At 42.6% G+C, this 17,539-nt stretch overlaps 1 protein-coding gene across 4 annotated transcripts; it reads left to right on the top strand.

Moving 5' to 3' along the window:
• Window positions 1-10,649: 10,649 nt before the first annotated feature.
• LOC118790527 (protein ZNF365-like) lies at window positions 10,650-16,145 on the top strand. Of its 4 annotated transcripts, none has more exons than XM_036547482.1 (5): window positions 10,650-10,723; window positions 11,639-12,372; window positions 12,938-13,109; window positions 14,644-14,690; window positions 15,301-16,145. In XM_036547482.1, exons 2-5 carry the CDS (start codon window positions 11,651-11,653, stop codon window positions 15,482-15,484), a joined length of 1,125 nt encoding a protein of 374 aa, XP_036403375.1. In that variant the 5' UTR covers window positions 10,650-10,723; window positions 11,639-11,650; the 3' UTR covers window positions 15,485-16,145. The 4 variants fall into 4 exon arrangements, with proteins under 4 accessions (XP_036403375.1, XP_036403382.1, XP_036403367.1 ...); XM_036547489.1 differs by having other exon boundaries at window positions 10,660-10,723; window positions 11,622-12,372; XM_036547474.1 differs by lacking the exon at window positions 10,650-10,723 and adding an exon at window positions 10,979-11,021.
• The last annotated feature ends 1,394 nt before the right edge of the window (window positions 16,146-17,539 follow it).

The following is a 17,539-nucleotide window of genomic DNA, read 5'->3' as shown; positions in this document are numbered from 1 at the left end:
TTCGCTGAAGTCAACCGGAACAGGTAAGATCCTATGATGGAGCTTTGCAATAGTGAGTGAGGAACCAGTCTTTAGGGTTGATCCTTTCCCTGAAGAATTGTTTAGAGTGCAGGTCAAGGGCATCCGGAGCTGAGCCATAGAGGGCGCTGCAGTTATAGATTCTCTATCTCTGTTGCATTTATGGGCCTCTACAAAATGCTCAATGATGACGGAAAACTTTCAGTGAGTGACTTTGACTTCCACCGGTTCCTCTTCCACTATTGAACGGCTCTCCTGAAAGCCAGTGTGTGGGATACTGGTACTATCTTGCTGCTAGTAAGAGGTGGGTCTTCAGTCTGCGTTGGAGGATGGCCGGTGATTCCGCTGTCCATGGAATGAAGTTCTCACAGAAGTTAGGACAGCAGTATCACTAGCCATCTACTGACGCAGACTGAAGACCCACCTCGTCAGACTGCATCTTGGCTCCACTTCAATCCCCCCCCCCTCCCCCAAAACCTGTTACCTGTAGAATTTGATGTTTATTTTACATGTAGTATTGCAATGTATTCTGGATTCTGTGCTCTATTGACTGATGTATGCTAGAGTACGTGGCTTCCGTTGCCTAGTCAGATTGAACAAGTTAACTTGTGGTAGGGCTTGAATGGTGTTATGCTCACACTCACTGGTCTGGGAGTGTTTGTCTGGTCTGACACTGTTGCTCATTTAACTGAATGGATACATTTATGTGCTGTTGTGCTGGAAGCCACTCTGGATACAAGCGTCTGCCAAAGGGATGTAATGTAATGTAGCTGTCTCGGAGGCTTAGGACAGTGGCTGTGTCTTTCTGGTGTCAGTGTGGTGACTGTGCATGATGACACCATGCAAAGAGAACCCCAGTAAGGGAGCTCCACCTCTTGCTCTGGACCAATGAGGAAGCAGCTTTCCATTTTCCACAGCTTTACTGTGGATGATGTCAGTTATACTAGCAAGCAGCTGAATGAAGTGACAGTGTCATTGAATGCTTTTTTCCCCCAAGAATCATGTGCACCAGTCAACCTGTATTATATATTGAGCATACTGAGGTGGTCAATATCATGACAAACTGTATGCACAAAAAAACTTTTTTTTAAAGGCTCTTCTGTAAACTTTATTATGTACATGAACATCTGCCAGAATAAAGTGCATTATACCTTAGGACATTATTCCCTTAAACCCTGTTTGAGCATGGCTAATAAAATATTTATCCTCTCAAAGAATGCGCACCCTCCGAGCGGTGCAGCTGGGCACCGCAACGTGCCAGCTTCTCGACCTTGGGACTCGCTCAAAGTCAGTGCCTTCGGCGCTTCCCAAGAGCCCGGTCTGCAGGTTTGGTGCGCGGAGCCCGGGCGGAAAAGACACGCATTCGCCGAGATCACTGCAGACCGAACCGGCGCGCTTGGCCAGAGACAGAAGGGGGTTTCCTGGGGGACGCGACCTCAATCTTCGCGAGCTTATTGCCGCAGCGCACTGATCTGGGCAGAAAAACCGGAGCACGTAAATAATGGGAATTCACAGTGTGGCGGCTGCGACGAGATATTTGTTCATTTAACCAACGGCAAACGTGAGAGACATGAGGATGCGTGCGCTGTACTGAGGTCAGACTGGGACACATGGGGGGGGGGGGGGGGGGGGGGGGTGAAATGCCGCTACATAAAGCTCCACAAAAGATGATGATTAGGAATACCAAAGATGGACCTCTTGCTCAGGTCTCTGCAAGAGCAAACCCTGCTGGCTGTACCGATCAAAGCAATGGCACACGGGCCTGCATGTTAATAACAATCTCAGATTCTAGCTATGAACCTGAAGTATTCCTTCTGCCATTCCAAATACCAGTCCCGACTTCATCGCGGTTACATATAAAAGGGCAGTACTGACATTTCTGTGCTTGACATCAGCGGGCTATGATCAAGGGGACTCTCTGCTCAATATGCTAGCCTGACCCAGATTGTAGCGGCGCCGCTCGATGCTTCCTGCGTCAGAGGGGTTGTCTTTATTGTGCCAAGTTATTTCTATTCATGAGCTTTATTTAACGGTATTTTTTCCCCCGCACATCCAAATCTGACCTCTGTACAGCGCACATGTGCCTGTTTCTGTCATGTTTCGTGAAGAGCGCGCTCTCATTGGGCTGGTGCAGCGCTGACATTTCTTGACTTGACATCAATGAACCGCGATCAACACAATATGCTGTCCTGACCCAGACTGTCACGGTTGCTGCTGAAAGCTTCCTGTTTTTGCTCACCGTACCAGCCCCACGCTGCTCTCTGCTGAATTTGTCGCTGCTTCACCGATGACAGGGTCTGCAATCAGCAAATGCTTGGCTCTTTTCTTGAGGGTTTCAGAGGCCCTGTTTCTCCATGATAGAGGAGACCAAGGTGGCACTGCACTGGCACTTGCCTTGCTCTCACAAAAACAGCCCAATACCAACTCTAACCAGCGTTTTACTCAAACACAGCAGTGCATAACCTCTAACTGGTGGCACAAACACAGATTCTACCTCTGGCTTCACAAGTCTATTTCTTACTGGCCACAGGTGTATTCACAAACACAGCGAGATGCTACCCGTGACTGGCATCAAGCGTCCGCAGATAGATGACCTTTACACACCTTGCAGTAAAAAATTCCACTGTACGCATCAGGGATGAAATATGGAGGTCACAGAATATGGTTACGCTCCCAATGCGCAGTGTGCTGTTTTACAATTACCTCGTTGACAGGAGTGACAAGGGCAGGTTGCAGGCTGGCATCGGCGTCCTCTCGGGAGCGGCGGCGGGACACGTCGCTGGCTCCCAGCTCGCTGCACAGACTGCAGCACCTGAGGACACCCACGGCGCTTTGCTGCGCACACACACACGCACACGCACACACACACACTCACATGCACACAGACACACACACACACTCACATGCACACACATACACCGCACACCCCACACACACACACACACACACACACACTCACATGCACACACACACACACACACGCACACGCACACGCACACGCACACACACACACACTCACACGCACACACATACACTCACATGCACACACATACACCGCAAACCCCACACACACACGTACACACACACACACACGCACACACACACACTCACACGCACACTCACATGCACACACATACACCGCAAACCCCACACACACACATGCACACACACACGCACACACACATACACTCACATGCACACACATACACCGCAAACCTCACACACACATGCACACATACACACATACACTCACATGCACACACATACACTCACATGCACACACATACACCACACACCCCACACACATACACACATACACTCACATGCACACACACACACACGCACACGTGCACACACACACAGACATACACGTGCACACACGCACACACACATATACACTCACATGCACACACACAGACATACACATGCACACACATGCACACACACCACACACAGGCACAGACACACACACACACACACACAAAAGTCAGCCTTCTTATTATCCCATTACAGAGGGGAAACGCAGCATTAGGTAAACCACAGCGAAAAAAATGCATTACTTTTTTAAAAAGCTGAATCAGATGGCTAGCTCATGAATCAGCTTCGCAACCACTCCACACGAGCCTCGTCAGAGTTCAAAGACCAGAGGTGCCCCCCCCCCCCCCCCCCAAAGAGCCCAGTGGCACTGCGGAGGGAGAAAAAAAACACCCACCAAATTACAGGAGCAGTTTTACAGAGAGGTGTTTCATCAGGCGTGTTCGTCCCCAGGCTCACAGAGGCAGCCTCTTCCCTGGGCTCTGTGCCAGCTGAGCAAGGTGCCGTGCACCGCTAACTGCCGGCACAGAGTCCGTCTGACAGGCCGCGCGTCAAAACTCTGACACTTCCGCTCAGATCTGCCATGAAGGAGCGTGTTTTTTTATTTTTCTTTTTTAAGCACAATTTCTGAGTGAGGGCAACGAGGCGGCCCTCGGCAGCCAGTTGGCATCTTGGGTTGGGCTGCTTGAAAGAGTAATGAGAGGCAAAACATATTTAATCAGGAGAACGGACCAAAAGTGAAGTGGCGATTTTCACGAAATGTGACGATGTGACGCTGCAGCACTGCATTGGCAATAAAGGGCACTACACTGTTAGTTCCCCTGCAACCCCAGCACACTGAGTAGGCCTGGCGGAGCACATTTTAATGCCTGATGATCGTTTGCGTGGCCAGATTCATTACCGCATAAATCCCCGGGTGCGGTTTTAGTTCAGAGGTTGCGACAGGAAGCCGAAATGGCTGGAATGCGGGCTCTGCCGATGTAACTTTCAGGGCAGGGAGCACTGCGGCTGGCATTCCCCGGGGGAGCTGGCTCTGCATTAATCACACTGTGGCTTACCTGCCACTTCGTCATCCGCTGGGTCAGGCAGCCCATCTGTGCCACCACGCGGCGGCACAGGGCTCCATACAGACACAGCGCTCAAGGACAGGAGCAGCTAACCTGGGGGGAAAAATTTACTGTACCTGTTCAACCAAAGGGTGCTTCACACCACAGCTTCATTTCTTTGAAGTAAAGGAAATCATACTTAAAATTTGAAGTTAGTTGTCTAAACCAACCTAATGTCAGGCTGTAAGACTGAACGAGGCTAGCCTGAATGACACTGGCTCTGAATGAAATTATATTCATTCCAGTGAAGACCATGAACATAAATTAGGAGATTTATGCTACAATGAACAACTTATGCTACAATGAATCCACTATTCCTGTGTTGAAGCCCATTCATAATATGTGCATCCTGGCCAAATGCATGCTGATTCTGCATCGTGGGCGGGTGTGTAGCATAGTCATTAAGGAGTAGGGCTTGTAACCGAAAGGTCACCGGTTTGCTTCCGTAGGACACTGCTGCTGTACAAATTACTTAACTCATGATTGCCTCAGTAAATATCCAGCTGTATAAATAGATAACATTGTAAAAAAAAGACTACAACTGATGTAAGTTGCTCTGGAAAATGTAGTGTAATGATTTTTCCATTGCAGAAATATTTTAAGTGCAGGGAGTGGTGTGATTCACAAATCACTGTTTTATTGCACTCTTTGATATGGATTAAAATGCTAAAGATGTAAAATCAATAGTTGTTTGGTCTAGTGCATTCATTGCATGCTATGGCTTTCTAATGCAGACTGAGAGCTAGGGTTGGAATTGAGGTTACTTTAGGCCCTCACACACTAGTCTCTACCCTGTGAATACATGGGATTGTACGCTCTCCTCAGCCTGGGCCAAGCATGGCACGCTGTATGCCAGCAAGTTTGGTGTGCAAACAAGCACAGATTCAAATAAATGTGATTCTAGCATCCCTTCTGCATTCACTGAAATCTGGGAGCTGCATCGCTGTTGCAGACAGGACATACGGTATATCTGTGTCTGAGTGTCTCCGTCATCAACACTAATGCAAGGCACTGGCTAAGGCAACATTGCAACTTGCTTCACTTATTAAAGCCATGCTCAGCTAAAAGATTAATTTGCAAGAGGGGATATGGACCATATTTGTGTGCATGCTAATAGTCCACCATTAGTTATAGCATTGTAAAAATGATAATATACAAAAGCAAATTAACAGTTTACCCTGAATAATTTGAGAAAGGGGGTATTTTGAATGTGATGATTCCAAATAAAAGGGATGAAATGTTCCATCACCATTCAATTTAGTTGAATGGTGATGGAAATAAAATATATATATCAGATTAATTCAATTCAGATTATCAAATTATATCAGATTAATTCAATGCAAAAACAGAAACACAATCATATGGCACTTCAATAAATAAATCTAGCAAAATGTTCTCAATAATTTTGTTTGAAAAATGTCATTGTATTTGACATTGAAATTAAAAATTGAAATTCATTGAAAACAGTTACCTTTTGTGTCCCTTCTGCCAATGAACCACTGTCAAGCTATCAACACATTATATCATGACAGTAAAGCTATCAGCTTTTCATATGCAAATTCAAATGAAGCGGTACAGCAGTTGCACAATCCTATTCAGACCATTCACAAGGAAGACATACCTGCTCAAGTTGTCGATGTAATTTACATTTGTTTTTCCATTTGATGGCTTTTTGGTTGACCTTGTGAAATCACCGCTATAAATTTGGAACCAACTAGAAAGTTTTCATACTCCCAAAATAATAAAAAAATTATTTTACCGCTCATTCAGTTTTAAATAACAACTCATTTAAATCCGTACAGTGAAAATCATTAAAATCTGTTTTATTTGAAAAAGAACCTGGGTCAGAGTTCAATTCATTCAAAATCCAAAGTAAGGGTTTAAGTAACCTACTTACTTACTAGTAACTGCTGCTCTAAAACTCTGTATAATATTAGAAACTCTTTAGGAATACTAAATCCATATTATAACTTATTTGACAGGGATCACAAAAAAAATTACTTGAGGCATGGCGCTGTCATATTGAAGAGAAGCTTTATGCAATGTAACAACCTCACCAGGACCAGTCTGTCTGACTGAAACTCACAAAAAGTTGACAGAGCTGAAAAAAGAATTCCCTTCATGAGGACTAGCTGCCTACCATATTCACCTACCGTTGCCACAGGATCCACCAAGGCATTACCTAGATCACTTTCCACCCCTGTTAGTACTTTCTGATATTACCTAGCTGTGCTGTTGGGGGCTTGGGCAGGCATCTTCATTACACTATTCAGACATGTCTGGATTTTTCTGTTGTTGTTTTATTTACTTCATGGTGGAAACCTGGCTAAGATTATACCACATTCCCGCTGCCTGTCTCAAATGGAATTTGACTGTAGTGAGGGGTAGCTAACAGAGTTCACCTAATGGTGCTTGTGTAAGCACACAACAGTGGTGTAAACATGTAAATTTCTGGGCTTTGAACCATCAGCTTTTTTGCTTTCTTCATTCTTAAAGCAAGATAACCATACCTAACTCTCATTTAGTTACCACAATCAAACTGCCATCATAAACCAACTGTGACAGTTTATGAGGGTTAAAAAAACATGAAAAAATTTGGTAAAAAATGAAGTCATTTATTTTTACTTTAGTTGGGTGAGTTATAGTGTCAATATCGGCAGTCTATGGCAAAAACAAAAGACTGCAGGAAATAAAAACAAATACTTCTGAATGGAGGACATGGAGCATTGATTTTAATACTAGTGCACAGCACTGAGGACCCGCACTGGAGAAATTTTCTTCCCTTCATTTCTTCAATGTCAAGAAATACGAATGTTTTTAATAAAAACAGGTTCAAATCACTTGGTAATTGTGGTAATTACTCACTCATCCAAACCACCATGTCCAATAAATGGCCTAAGGTCCAGCGATTTCATAAGCACAGTAACTGCATTATATGACAGAGAACACCAAGGCCCGCAGAGAACACTCTAGCGGAAATGGGGCTGGCATGAACCAAAGATTTCTGGTCCCCACCCTCCAGCAGGGGGCAGAGTTTTTTTTTTTTCCTTGAGGCTTTTTTTCCCCCCTGATGTGCATGGCCTCTGGGCCTCCATGGTGCAGCTGTGGAGCTCCACCAGAGATTTTCCATCGTCTTTGGCTTCACTCAACCTTTGGATTGGCCTTGTTGCTGCACTGGAGACAATGGAGAGGCAGTGAAATCCAACACTGTAGCACCATCTCCATTACTAATGGTTCTGAAATTCCACACTGAGAGCCAAGCACTGTGCTCACAATCAAAGCCAGAACTGAAAGACAGCTGGAGGGGGCTTGAGGGAAGGCACCTGTTCTTGGAGACATTTTCATGGCCAAGATGTTTTTGTACTTTTCAGCTTGAATTTTATTGTTAAGAGCTACTTTGTGACGTTACACAAAAGTTGCAGGTTCGATTCCCTGGTAGGCCAAGTTGTTGTACCCTTGGGCAAGGCACATACCTCAAATCGCCAAAGTAAATATCCATCTGTATAAATAGATAACATGTAAAAACTCTACACTTTGTACATCACTCTGTATGAGAGCATCTGCTAAGCAAATAAAATGTAATGTTTCCTGCATTCCCACTTATTCATCACAAGTACAAAAAACCTTTTGAACTGGAAAAAATGCAAATTGGAATGGTTCAACATCCCTAAATATTTGGAATTAAGATAGGAAGGGCTGTGATCTGTGGAGTGCCTAAAAATAGGTTAAATATTACAAAATTATGTTATTTTTTTCAGGAAGGTGTGTTTGTTTGCAAGTTATGTCAGGAATCAAGAGTTACAAGATACTCAGGTTTACAAACAATATTGAGATAAGAGATTCAAAAATAACCTGGGAAACCGTTGCTGCTTCTGAGATTCAGAACCATAAATCTGAACACAGGGGAGGATCTCAAGAGTTTGAACAGGTTATGCATTTCCTCAAAGTTTCCACGGTATGTAATTTAAGTAACTGGGCCTTTTCAATGCAAATGCATTCCCTGTGGTCATATGGGTGTAATAAATGACTTATGTTCAGTGAACTCAGGGGTCAATCACAAATTTCCAAATCAGGCAGAATGGAAGTTTCAGCAAAACTCATTCTAAATTACTTCAAAACTGCACAAGCCATTTTGTTATCTTGAGATGCTGTGGATTACATGCTGGCCATAGGGTTATGACCTGACAAATTCTGGCCTGTACTAATGACTCCAAGTTGATTCCTCAGTCCTAACCACCACTTGTACACATTGCTATTCTTTTGTTTCAAACTGACAGACATCAACATAACATTACCAACAGAAAATGATTTCTTTGGGAGAAGATTAAAGCTTGACATATCAGCATATGATTTTACAAGTTCCAGTTCTCTGGAAGCTATCCCCACCATATAACTATTTTCATGTGACTTGCTTCAAGGCTAAAGAAAATGTTGAATTTAAATAGAATCAAAGCTTGTAAAGTGAGATACCAAACAGAGCAGTTGGAGCTCCTTTAATACAATTCTGTACCATCTGGTTTTACTTGAGAAATCAAGAAAATATACATAGGACGTAAGTTATGTTTTAAGAGGAAAACTATTCCCTGCTCTCACATCAAAGCCCGGCTTAATAGAGCTTCACGGGCCATGATGCTGATCTTACCTGATAAGGCAACTTTTCCCTTACAAGCTACACAATCATCAGAAACTATATCTGATGATCTGTAAGACAAAAATGTGATGTTCAAAGACTCCCATTAAATCCTACATGCCACCGAACAGCAGTGTGGCAAAAACATATGGCTTCAATGAATATAAATACCGGCCTCTGATGAGCTGCGTATGACCAAGCTGACGCAACGCCAGCAGTATTCCACACGATAGTTGTTTTTAAGCGTCTTTAAACAGCTTGGCTTCATTTAACAACATGTAGCACTTTATACAAGGAGTGCTATAATTGATATGGATCCCCGCCCCTGCTTTCAAGAAAGAAAAGATACCTTCTCCCTCACTGTAGTACAACTGAGACTGGAGAATGTGCCTCAACTGAGGAACAGAACTTCAACAATCTGTTCCGCCTCCTTGTTCAGCATGTTACTCACATGGAGTGTGCTGCTAGTTATAGACGCAAGTAGCTTCTTCAAAATCATTTAGTGTTTTCACTCTTGCCTCTGGCCACTAGAGACTTGAAAGCTCTCTCCTGCACGTGGATCTCAATTTTCTCCGGAATATCGTCACCCTTCAGCATGAACCATGAAAACGCTGCCTGCACTCTTAAGTCAAAAAGCCATATAGTGTCAGAGGGCAATATTTATTAGACATGAACAATTTTTCAGGTTAATTTTAAAAAAAAAAAAGCTAGTGTGATTGAAAACAAGATAATACAGTCGATCTGTTTTGACAAGTGCTGACGATTTTGGGGAGGAAATAAATAATACGCAACACATGCCGAAAACGTACGGATCTTAACTGTTTTGCCATAAGCAAAAGCAGAACAGTGAGTACATGGGAGGCTCGATATCTTATGTGCAAATTGGTCTTAACTGCATGAGACAAGGGGTTTTACTTTTCATTTGACAGCATCACTCACATTAAATGTGAAGATGTCACTTCTTCATCCTAGAAATACATTTCAAATACCCAATACTCCCCTTAAAAAAGCGTCCGCCGTTACTTCAAACCAGGATGATAGTTCGAACCGCAGCAGGGTTTCTACAAAACATCTACACTGTATTTTAAAACGTACACTAATATGAAAACAAGTGTAGGCACCATACTGTCAGCTAAAACGTTTCTGAGTATTAGGTCTCTTTTTCGCCTCATTCTCCATTTTTGTTGCGGAGCAACTGATTTCAGTCAATTTCCTGTCTTGCGCAAGAGAATTAGCCTGGTAAAGCAAACAAGTGGTTCAATTAACAAACGACACTATACAGGAATAATTATCTACCATGACCTTTCAAATGCTTGCTGCAGTTTGCCATTCGTCTGAATTGTTGCATTATCACAACATAACGTCGCATATCCAGTGCCCTAACTAGTGGGCGATCACTCTGTTTGCCTAATGGCGAATCTAGTTTTTCAATACGCACGGTTAGTATTCTTGAAATAAAGAAGATTATCTCATCCCACTTTTCTCATCACTTTTCCTCTTAAAAGGCGTGGCTTACGTCCAAGGTAAGATTTGTTCGCAAGACGTAGGAGTTTCCGCGCTCCTGATTGGTTGGCTCAATTGCCAGGCGATGTGAAACCAGGAAAACCACCTGCGGAAAAAACAGTAGAACATCGAGTGCACAGATAACTGGCAGGTACGATGCATTATTTAAGCGTGGCATCTATTAGCTGTAGATCTTGCTACATAAGAGAAGCAGTAGCTGTCGTAAAGCTGCGATTGTTGTGCATGCGCTGGGAGCGTTCAGCTTCTGCGTTTCTCTTCACACCCGGCATTATTCCAGAGCGTGTCGCAGCAGCCGTTCGCTCCATGTCTAAGCCTGGTGGTTTCTCAGCTCTCCGGGGCTACAGACTTGCATAATAATTACGGCACATCCAAATTGGCAGTGGGTGCGTGTGTCTTTCAGGTTGGACCACATGCTTTACATGCCTAAGGTAGTATTGTTAAGCTTCCTAGATCTACTTTTATTGTCACCACACTTTTCAGGAAAAGAAATGTATTTGTGTCCTCTGTTATTGAATGTATTAAAATACTCACGAATCTGGGTCAGAAAAACGTCCAAAGCTGTTACACGGAAAAGTAATGAGTCTGTGAAAACAACCTGAAATTATACTCTAGTAGCTATTGTGTGTGTGATATTTGCCACCAGTTGAATTTGGCACAATTTTGCAGCTGGTCTGCGCTATACATAAACCTTGTAACCATAGCTGGTTGTTCGGCTACCATTTGTGGAATTTCTCAGTTGGATTTAGATCTTGGATCTGGCGTTTGGCACATGCGGTCTGGAAGAGATTCTGTCTTTGCTCCCCGTGTTTCATGGAAAATGTGTTAGCCAGCCAAAAACGCTTACTGTAGGCTATATTAGTCAGTTATTGCGTGCTCTAACGTACTGTTTGGTATTTGGCTGTAAACTGGATGTACTTTTAAGTGCTCTGTGAGTAGGGAAAATAAATTGCCATTGGTGTGATGCAATTTCTTAAAATAGTTGTAGTTATGCTGTATATTGTCACTGACAGATCTATGCTATGTTTAAGATGGTGTTTGATTTCAGGTTCTCGGTGAAATGCAGCAAAAGCCAAACGAGAGGAAGGCCCTACTTTGCACAGATATCGGTCGGCCATGTGGAGTGGCTCTCCTCCAGCTGGCTTTCCATTGCCCACGCTGCGGGGAGCGGCAGCGGTTCCGGAGCCTGTCCTCTCTGAAGGTGCATCTGGACTACAGTCGCCTCTACTACACTGCGGACGACTTCAGCCCCGTCTCCAGGCAGGATCTGGGAGACGTGCTGCTCAACCACAAGAAAGCGAGGGACGCGGACTGCACGGAGAACTGCAAAAGCTCGCCCGTGAAGAAGCAGGTGCCGGCGGGCTCCACGGGGAGAGGGGGCGTTAAATTTAAGGCAGACGCTGGCTTGAGGAGCCCTCAGGGTCCCAGCGATGGGGTTACAGAGGAGGGCCCGGAAGACAGGTGCGCGGTTGAGCCGGCGGGCTGCAAGCCGACCCAGTCGGCCACCGCTGAGGCCTGCATGCAACAGAGGCTGGAGGAGACACTGAGGTCAGAGGACAGCCCTATCGAGAGGAGGCTCCAGGAGGTGAGCATGGAGCTGCTGCAGAAGGAGGCGGAACTCCTGCACGTGCACGCCCGTTCCCGGCACCTGGCCCAGGAGAAGCAGGAAGTGTTCGAGCGAGAGCGCGCCCTCTGCCGGCAGGTGGACGCGGCGGTGATGGTGATTGGTTCCCTGAGGGAGCACCTGCGAGAGTCTGAGAGAGAGCTGGAGAGGAAGGAACAGTGAGTTGCTCTAATTCGTTCCCAGTCTGTTTGAGTTTAAGTACAGGAGACGGAGTGTTTTCACACTGATGCACTTTTATGTAATCTATTCATTTATTCCTTTGATTTTTTTAAAAAAAGGAAAGTTATAAAAGTTAAGGTACCTTTTTTCCCTCTCAAGGTTGTGCTCCTTTAGAGTGAATTCAATGTCAAATGTTCACTTTTCTAAGTGCCTTGAACAGGCTTTCTATGTCATAGCCTTGGCTGTGTCTTCTGAGTGATATCGGTTGCTGTGAAAAAGGTTCTTGTCTGCATTTTTGACACAACAAAAATGGCATTGAAAACTCCTTGCTGAAATGTCATGACTTAATGAGCGCACTCGTTATTTTGTGTCTCTGCAGTTCTTTCATATGGCTCTGGCAGCACATCTGAGAGCTGCTAAAAAAAGCTACAGCTGAGCCCTTAGCTTTTGGTTGACTTTTAATAAATGAGCCTTGGAGCCCTAGGCCTGTTCAGCACCCCTTTCATTCATCCCTCAAGCCCCCCCCCCTCCCTCCCATTTCTTCTCATTGTTAATTGTTTCCAGGGAAGTTATCACAATCCATAACTTTCTGGAAGCGGCCGCCCAGCAGGAGATGTGTGGGAAAGTTCGGCTTCAGCGCTTCATTGAGAATCTCTTGCGACGGATAGCACTGGCGGAGATGCTTTTGGAATACTATCAAAGTGGCTCCGGTCAGACAGCCTGCCAGAATCACACTGTAAGTTTCAGAAAAGGTACCGCCTGGCAGCATTGTGTATGCAGATTTTTTTTCACTCTCTAGTATTAACCCTCCTACAGTACATTATGCATGCTTTGCTTCAAATGTAGGATATGAATTTGAAATGTCCTCTGGATGTGGCATGTGAAGACCCAGTTTCTTTTTTTTCTTTTTTTTTTTTCCCTCCCCTCATTTATTCAGAGGTCCATTCTGGGAAATGTCAAAGTAAGAGTCCATCTCAAGGGCGGTCTGTGGATCATTCAATCAATAAACAAACAATCAAATAATTAAAATGCAACAGAGACAAGAAATTAAACCCAAAGAGGTTTTTTTTTGTGGGATTGGGGGGTGGGGGCAACCAAATTTGTGAGTCATATTGAGAATGACAGCTCTGCATAAACAGATTTTTTGGCAGTCAACCAAAGACAGATGAAAGTGGTATGCCAGAACTTTTTGTATTTGAAAAAAATAGAACATGACCAGAGCATTAATTTGGAATGCATACACATGACAATTTTCAATATTCAGAGTGCCTGTGCAGGAATCTGACAAATATGATGTATGATGTATATTTTGCTTGTAATCTTTACAGGATATCTACATTAGTGTTCTCCTGGGGCTACTTATATATATTTCAAACAATATATTTTTCATATCAGGTTCCAGATTAGTGGGACAGCCTTAAAATATGTATGGTTTCACATTGAATCATTCCTTTGAGTAAATTGATTGTTGTTCATCAAATATATTTTTAATTGAGCGTTACATTTTTACTCATCTGCCAGTTCTTGCTTTGTTCTCATATCATCAAAAGACAGTTCTGTCTGTGTTTGAAAACCATCCCTTTTTAAAGTAGCTTTAAAAAGACTCTTTCAGATCTGCAAAAATGTTTAAAGAAAAGATCTGGGCTGATAATTAGGCACAGACCATTTGGAAAGCTGGTACTTTTTTTCTGTCATTTGAACTCCATACAGTAGATACAGTAACCACAGTAACCGCCAAACTCCAGCTGGAAGAGAATACCAAAACAGAAGACAGATACCCCTTTATTCTTCCAGCATTCCCGTGTGATGATGCCAGAAATAATAACAACAGAAATTCAATGATTATTTCAGTTTTTGTGGGAGAGGTAAATTAGCATTTCTCCAAGCTCTGGGGGCTGCTGTCAGGGGCAATTTATGGTTCAGCTGAGTTCTCCGTCATTATATTGTGAGGCAACACAAAAGTTAATCATATCGTCTTTGGAGACATTTTTACACATCATCCTTCACGTAGGTACGCCACATTTTTCAGCTCGAACAATGGAAATTGAGGAAGAATTCTTATTTTATACAGACACCTATTGCCCCAGATATGCTAATGCATCTGTCCCAGTAATTCTAAAACCCAACTGCAGTGAAGTCCGTATCAGAACAGGGTTCTTTATATTGCACTGTATTACATCCTGGGATTGGACGTCCTCCTTTCTTTATTTGATTTCATTTGAGTTTTAATTTGGGTTCAGTGTGATTGACATATCCTTATTGCCTTCCAGACATTTCACACAGCTGAAAATGAGTATCCCGGCATGACTGAAAGCTGGTAAGTACGGTAGGACTCTTACAGTATGTCTATTTGTGAATATCAATCTGACTGATAAAACATAATATGTGATCATATCATTTGTTTCTAAAAATCTTGCACAGTGGTATGTGATTGCACCTCACATTATTTCAAATTAATGACCCTGCATGTCACATGACATAAAGCCTTTTCTTAGATACAGTAAAAAGTCAAAAGGTTGGACACACCTTCTCATAGGAGGATTTTTCTTTATTTTTACTGTTTTCCACATTTTAGAATAATAAAGACATCAAAACACAAATGAAATTATTTAGTGACCAAAAAAGTTACACAAATCAAAACTATCTTATATTTTAGATTCTTCAAAGTAGCCAAAAATATTTTTTAAAAATATTTATAAATTTTAAAGAAATTCATACATAGTTGTCAGCTTTACTATTCATATTTGTCTAAGAAACAAATTTCAAGTATTTAAGCACAGCTCAGAATGTCTTTGAATGCAATTTTCCTATTATCTTAATCAGGTGTGTCCAGAGTTTTGACTGGTACTATATATCTTACCATATAAACCCCTGGCAGCTGTCACCCACAGTTTGTGTGTCGACACCAGGCAGTTCTGTTCTTTCAGGTTCAGTGAAGGCCCTGATCCACCAGCTGCTGACCTGGAGACTACAGGACTCCCTGCCCAGAAAGGATGGTGTCTCAGCAAAACCTCCAGAGGGAGACTGGGGTCCAGGGAGAGCTGCAGTCACTCGGACCAGGTGAGCGACATGTGGGATCGGCGCAGGACATCGGAGGTGTACGAGGATTAAAGTAACCCCTAATCAGCGTTTATTGAATGTACCCATAGCTTTGCTGTTGTTGCTGCCCATAAACCACCCCCCCGGTGTGAATTGAAATATGCATTCAAGCGTTCAGGCATTCAAGATTGCACAGAAGAAGCACTAGGGGGTTTTTTGAAGGTGATATCATCAGATAGTTGAAGGGTAGGCTCTCTAACTGAAGGGTGCTCATTTGAAACTCTGAACAAGCATGCAGGGGCTTGCAGGTCTGTCTCTCTTTTTCTGCCCCCCCCCAAAAAAAAAATTCAAATTATTGCCATGACAAATTATTGGCAAGCATTGTTGCCAAGGCATACAATAACAGATAAAACACAAAGACAAATTTCACCTCCTCAGACATAAGATACAGAGACATACATGTACATGTTCAAACTTGACACACAAATATGAATTTGAAAATAATGTTTAATGAACTGGTCTTAAACTGTGAGTGTGAGGTGGTTACATATTTGTGTTGCCAGTTTTACACATGCTCACTCACTCTCAGGAGTGATTTCTGGTGGTTGCTGTGCAAGTTTTTTTTTTCTCTTCTGTCCTCTTTCATGTTTGGCACATAATGAGGTCTAATGAACCTGTCAGAGAAACTGGTCAGTGCTCTTCAAGGCCTAATGCATACATACTGCAAAGCACATTCACCTACATAAGGTTCCCAAAAGTACTATTGCCTCAGCTGTCTGCAAATTAACTGAGCATTGGCTCTGTTGAATGTAGCAAATTATTAGGCTGTTTGTTTAATTGGCTTGCATATTGATCCTTATTCTATGAGCTGTGACATATACCAGATGTAATATGTGTAAGTCGCTCTTGTTAAGAGCTCCTGTAAAGCAAAAATGTTATGTAATGTAATACTATAACCATTCCAGTAACTATTGCTCTTATCTTTACTCTCATCTAAGGCTTTGGTTCCCTGTGACATGCTACAATATGAATCAAAAATGGAAGGAATATATATTTAATATGTCAAAATATATAGCTTATGCTAGAAACTTTTGTAACTTTGCATGTATATAGCCTATATTGTAAAATTATACATGTATATTGTGAAACTGAAGATATTTTATTGCCATATTAGACATGAGTCTTGTTCACAGGGTAGCTGATTCTTGCTTGAAAGTGTATGTTAATGTCTCACAGTGAAATTGTACTGTGTAGCTGGGTGCAGTGTTGTTTCACAGACAAATCTTTAAATATTGAGCAATAACATGCAGAAGCAGACATTGTTGGATAGCAATTTCAGCAGATTAATTGATTCGCCTCCTAGTTTACACTGTGAGAAATCCTGAATTCATCACCCACAAATATTTACTTAACATGCACTTGAAAGGATACTGTGATATTAGGATATTGCTGTACAGATGTCTGCCTCATATGTTTTCTGTGTTTTTAGCAGATGGTGACCAGTAACATGTTTATCAAAGTTTTCATTTCAATATTAAACACATGATGTATTTTTATTGGGAAAAGCATGCTCTGCATGTAGATTGTTTACTGTGTGCAATATGTGGAGTACTTTACATGAAATACTTTGTCTTTTCATGACACGTTTATAGCAGCCTTATTTATGACAAAGAAGTATATTTGCTGTCAAGAAAGACTGCATAATAAATATAATAGCAGACAGTTACTGTAGTGGCAAGCTTGTCAATTGACATGAGCATATGTATTTCTACTTATGTAAGAAATTAAGACTGCTAAACTAACATCTTTTGCCACAAGTCTGTATTCATGTGCAATAAATGGGGGAAAAATGTATTAATATAATCTCAGAACCAAATGCATTCATGTGTAATACATCTAGCAACATGTTGATGTAATTGGGTATTTGTAATCTGTGTTAAAGATGGGTAGGCTACTGTACCAGACCAAGCTCCTTCATGTGCCTTCACCTGAGATGATGTAGTCTGTGAAACACTGTGACATGAAGCACTGTGAAATCATGAACAATAAAACTCCAGTGTGTTCACCTCATTTCCTTGCGTACAAAAATGATTGTGGGCGTGTTTAACTTGCAGCTGCTGTTTAACA

The sequence above is a fragment of the Megalops cyprinoides genome, chromosome 1 (assembly GCF_013368585.1).
Source record: "Megalops cyprinoides isolate fMegCyp1 chromosome 1, fMegCyp1.pri, whole genome shotgun sequence".
Taxonomy (NCBI): domain Eukaryota; kingdom Metazoa; phylum Chordata; class Actinopteri; order Elopiformes; family Megalopidae; genus Megalops; species Megalops cyprinoides.
This window is presented reverse-complemented; position numbering and strand designations above follow the sequence as displayed.